The sequence below is a fragment of the Prunus avium genome, chromosome 6 (assembly GCF_965620075.1).
Source record: "Prunus avium chromosome 6, drPruAviu1.hap1.1, whole genome shotgun sequence".
Taxonomy (NCBI): domain Eukaryota; kingdom Viridiplantae; phylum Streptophyta; class Magnoliopsida; order Rosales; family Rosaceae; genus Prunus; species Prunus avium.
This window is the reverse complement of record NC_142289.1, coordinates 8725843-8730956: the sequence shown is the minus strand read 5'-3', so window position 1 is coordinate 8730956 and position 5114 is coordinate 8725843. Positions and strand designations below refer to the sequence as shown.

The following is a 5114-nucleotide window of genomic DNA, read 5'->3' as shown; positions in this document are numbered from 1 at the left end:
GTAGAATTGTAGGCGACGCGGGAAACGAAGAGAGTGAGGAGAGGAGGGGGGGGGGGGAGAAGGGCCACAACAATACGAGGTACAGCAAATAGGAAGGGGCATTGGTCGCTGGAAGAACGAAAGAGGCAAAGGTGGCCCTCTTCCCGTACTCTTGGATTGGACTTATTTGGAAAGACCTTCCTTTTCCTACCATTATTCCCATTTCCTTTTTCTGATACCAAACCAAACCCAGTAATAACAACCCAGTCACCACTCAACACCTCTCTCTCTCTCTCTCTGAGACTAAGAGAGAGGAGGTCCTTGATTTGATAATTACACCCTTTTTTTCTTTCCCAAAATGCCCCGATTCTCCACCCACTATTTACTGCCCTTCTTCCTTATGGTAAAAACCAGGTGAAACACAAGATACCTGAATATGTGAAAAAAAGTGAAATCAAATATTTTTTTATTAATTTTGTTGACTTGTGATGTGAACGTTGAAATAATTAAGTTGCTAATAAAGGCAATGGAGTAATTAGCCATCTATTTTAGTGTTTGGGCTGTCTATTTCCATTAGTGGGTAAATAGAATAGAGAGAGAGAGAGAGAGAGAGAGAGAGAGAGAGAGAATAGAATGCTTTTCGATTTGGTTAACGTGGGAAAGTTGTGTAAGAAAGAGATGGTTCTTTCTTTTCTCTCCCATTACCCCATCTGATCCATGCTCCTTTGAACCACCAATAACCCCAAAAAAAGAGAAAAAAAAAAAAGAAGAAAAAAAGAAACAGAGAGAGAGAGAGAGAGTAAAGTTGAACTGTACACAACAAGTTTAAAGCCCAAAAACTTCAAGTTTAATCTTTATTTAATATAGATGCCAAAAATCATACTACAAAATTTTATAAAATTGAGTGCTTGCACAAAATAAAAAGGAGAGAGAGAGAGAGAGAGAGAGAATTATGAGTCATTGAAAGGAAAAGGAAGCAAGTGGTTAGAGATGGAGAGAGAGAGAGAGGGGTATTAAGGGTGGGGTGAGAAAGCTTGAGGCTAAGGCTTTTACTGAAACTGGCCTCGTCTATGCTGTATTGGGCAGTTTTAGGCGCCATATACAAACACAAGATCTTGGAGTCCATAGCTCCATAGCTTCATAGCTCTCTCTCTGTCTAAGCTATTAACCCTCCTCCAACTCTTGCCTTTTTGCAAAGACACAAAACCTGCAACATTACCCACCTCTCTCTTTTCTCTCTTTAACTTTTCCTTTTCGTGTTTCTTGTTGAGGCCTTTTTTTTTTGGCCACGCTGAATTCTGGGTTTGATGTCAAAATAAAACTGAACATTGAGCAAACAGCTGGTAGACAAACCCAACAAAGAGACAGAGAGAGACAGAGAGAAAAAAATGTGGGATCTCAATGACTCGCCTGATCAGCGTCCACGTGGCGATGAATCGGAGGGCTGCTCCTCCCAGAAGACCTCGGCCGACGGAGACGAAGAAAAGGGCAAACGGGTCGGATCCGTGTCCAATTCAAGCTCCTCGGCCGTGGTCGTCGAGGAGGACGGATCAGACGAGGAAGAAGACAACGACGGCCCCGCCAAGCTCGCCAAGACGCGGGGAGGAGGAAGGGGCAAGATATTCGGGTTCTCCATGACCCACGAGGAGTCCATGGATAGTGATCCGCCCGTGACCGTGACCCGGCAGTTCTTTCCGGTGGAGCTATACTCCACCTCTGAAATAATGGGGCCCACACGAGGGGGCGTCCCGCCTCCAGCTCCTCCTCCTTCGTCGTCGTCGTTTCCCAGGGCCCACTGGGTCGGAGTCAATTTCGGGCAGTCGGATTCGGGCAGCCCCGGGAAGCCGCCGGCCGCGGTGGAGGCAGCCCACCAGCCCATGAAGAAGAGCCGGCGTGGGCCTCGCTCCAGGAGCTCTCAGTACCGCGGCGTGACGTTTTACCGGAGGACTGGCCGATGGGAGTCTCATATTTGGTCAGTTATTAGTTAGTTAATTTCACTTCACATAATTACTAACTAATTTTTTCAGTTACTATTCCTATGTTTCAAACAATTTATATATATATTTCTTGCCAATCACAATTTTCTGTTTTCTTTTTCTTTGGGTTTAATTTATTTTGTAATTTGGCACAGGGATTGTGGGAAGCAAGTTTATCTTGGTAAGACTGACAAAAATGATGCCTTTGTGCTTTGGCTTGCAATTTTAATTTTAATTTTATTTTACTGATGGGACTTTTTTTCTTTAATACGATTAATAGGTGGATTTGACACAGCACATGCAGCTGCACGGTGAGCTCTTTTCCTAATTCTTCATCTTCAAAAAAACAAGCTTTAATTTTGTGGGGAAAATGTGGGGCTGGAAAAAAGACTAGAATTTATTTTGTGTTATGCAGTGCTTATGATCGAGCGGCCATCAAGTTCCGGGGAGTGGAGGCTGACATAAATTTTAGCATCGAGGATTATGAAGAAGACTTGAAACAGGTGAGAGTGTGTACGGTCCCCGAAAAAGAGAGAAAGGGCTTTGAACTTATCTTCAACAGTTTTTTTTTTTATATACCTTATCTTCAACAGTTGCAGAAAATAAATAAATAATAATTTCTTTTTTTTTCTTTTTTTTGAGTTTTGGTTTGTTATAATTTTCTTGGGATGTTTGCATGAAATGAAACACAGATGACCAATTTAACAAAGGAAGAATTTGTGCATGTACTTCGCCGACAAAGCACCGGGTTCCCCAGAGGTAGCTCCAAATATAGAGGGGTCACCTTGCACAAGTGTGGGAGATGGGAGGCCAGGATGGGCCAATTTTTAGGCAAAAAGTAATCAACCTCTCTCTCTCTCTCTCTCTCTCTCTAGCTTTACCCTTCAGTTCTCATTTCACCATTTTTCTTCTACTACTTCCTTGCTTCATGAATTGCTCAATGATTTTCATAGGTACGTGTATTTGGGCTTGTTTGATACCGAGATTGATGCTGCAAGGTACGTATATATATATGATATCGTGCTACGGATCCGCTCTCTCTCTCTCTCTCTCTCTCTCTCTCTCTATATATATATATATATATATATATCTCGTAATGTTGAGTTCATTTGCGGTTAGAATGTTCCTAAAGATTTGAGTTTTTTTGCGGGGTTAATTTTATGCTACTTCAATTCTTGTAGGGCCTATGACAAAGCAGCAATCAAGTGCAATGGCAAGGAAGCTGTCACTAATTTTGATCCCAGCATCTACGAGAACGAGCTGAACCCCTTCTCTGGTAATTAAAATTGTAAAAACATTATTAATGCGTTGTAATTAATCTGATCATTTGGATATATGTGTTTGCGTAGAATCATCCGGCGTTAATGCTGCAGAACACAATCTTGATTTGAGTTTGGGCAATTCAAACTCGAAGAAAAACAATCAAGCTTTTGGGAGTAGTGATCATGGCCAAAATGCTGCAATGGAAGTACAACATTCTGCCTCAATGCAACTCGAAGCCGATTGGCGGAATCAAGGGTTTCGACAAAAGGTTTTGTAACAAATGTTGTTTTATTTAATTACGTTAATTCTTGCCTGAACGTGTGATTCATACATAATTATATCATATATCCGTCTAATTTTTTTTTTGTTTCTTACATTTAATAGCTTAACCTACAAAGGGATCGATCTAGAGAGGAGAGTGATGCACACAGAAGAGATGGATACTTAGAGACAGAAGCCATGCAGCTTCTACTCAGAACCAACCTTCATTCTCCAGCCCCCACTGAAATGCATACATATGGGCAGTTTAGTAGGAGGCCTAACGTTGGAGACACCCAAATGCCTCACACTTTCCCTCCACATTTCAACTCACCAAACAATTACCACCTTGTAAGCACAATTAAATAATTTTCAACTCATGATTTGCTACGTTGATTATCAATTATTTTTCCTTTTGTCACAGGTTCAGTTTCCGAGCAGCAGCGAAGGAGGCCGCATCGGCAGTGATCTTTCACTGTCGATGAGTGACCACCAACATCAACAACAATGGCAATCCGGCACGCCGACCTCAGATATATTTGCAACTGCTGCAGCATCATCAGGATTCCCACCTCAAATCAGACCGTCCGCGCAAAATTGCTGGCTGCAGAAAAGTGGCTTCCACTCTCTCACAAGACGCTAGCTGTAGCTCTTCTCTTGACCAATGACCAATGACCAATGAGCCATGAGCCTCCCTCCTACATTTTTCTTCCTAATTTCCACCATGTCCCATTTCATCTAATTAATCACCAAGGCCCCTTGATTTGTTTGTGTTCGTAAGCATTTTGATTTGATCCCCAACTCCAATTTTTTAAGAGTCCCAAAAAGAGAAACAAGTCAAGGAGAGGAAGAGAAAGAAAAAACAAAAGAGAAAGGAAGGAAAGTCTCCTGTTTTGTGGGAAATGTATGGTCGTTGGTCAAACTAACAAATGGAAAAAATCCATCTTCAACTAGATATTCTGAGTTTCTGACAACAATATATATCTGATTTAATTTTAATTTTTATTGTTGTTTTATTATTTTGTATCTGATTCAAGACCATGTTGTTACTGACTTATTGCGCCTTAGCTGCTAGATTAAGTTATGATATTTTGGATCCAAAGGTTGTCATCTTTTTCAACTTTTTTGGTCTTAAAAGTGGGGTTGGGGTCGAGGTTGAGGGCAATGCATGACATATTTGTTTGGATGAGAAAACAAAGAGGAAGAAAATCTAAGCTTCAAAGATGGGGCGGAGACACAGAAAAATTCAGGCATACCAAAACAGGTATTTTGTAATGTCTTGGAAATATCACCCGATGGTGATGAATAGTCCCCATCATCGGTGTCCTTTGAATCAGTTCTCTTCTCTCCTTCAAAAGCAGTAGTCAGACACTGCTATTATGACGACAGGGACCTTTCATATATTTCAAAGGACAAAAAAAATTTAAAAAATGTAAAGGTAGAGACCAATGGGGTTAGGGTTCTACTTGGGGTTTAAAATTGAGTCATGTCAGAGAGAGGGAGGAGAGAGAGGGAGGGGAGAGAGGGTGATTCGAACTTGTGACCGACTCTTCTTAAACAACTCACCTAATTCCCGTATGTTTAGTCGTGTCTGTTTTAATTACAAAGCAAACACAAAAGACACTTTAGAAAAATGGG

At 41.3% G+C, this 5114-nt stretch overlaps 1 protein-coding gene across 2 annotated transcripts; it reads left to right on the top strand.

Annotated features, from left to right (window-relative positions):
* Positions 1–896: 896 nt before the first annotated feature.
* On the top strand, positions 897–4578 carry LOC110757341 (floral homeotic protein APETALA 2). 2 transcript variants are annotated; one of them, XM_021958927.2, is made up of 10 exons: positions 897–1951; positions 2111–2136; positions 2236–2266; positions 2371–2458; positions 2648–2793; positions 2909–2953; positions 3137–3231; positions 3329–3486; positions 3603–3827; positions 3901–4578. In XM_021958927.2, the coding sequence occupies exons 1-10, from the start codon at positions 1368–1370 to the stop codon at positions 4117–4119; spliced, it is 1617 nt and encodes a 538-aa protein (XP_021814619.2). In that variant the 5' UTR covers positions 897–1367; the 3' UTR covers positions 4120–4578. The 2 variants fall into 2 exon arrangements, with proteins under 2 accessions (XP_021814619.2, XP_021814618.2); XM_021958926.2 differs by having other exon boundaries at positions 898–1951; positions 3305–3486.
* The last annotated feature ends 536 nt before the right edge of the window (positions 4579–5114 follow it).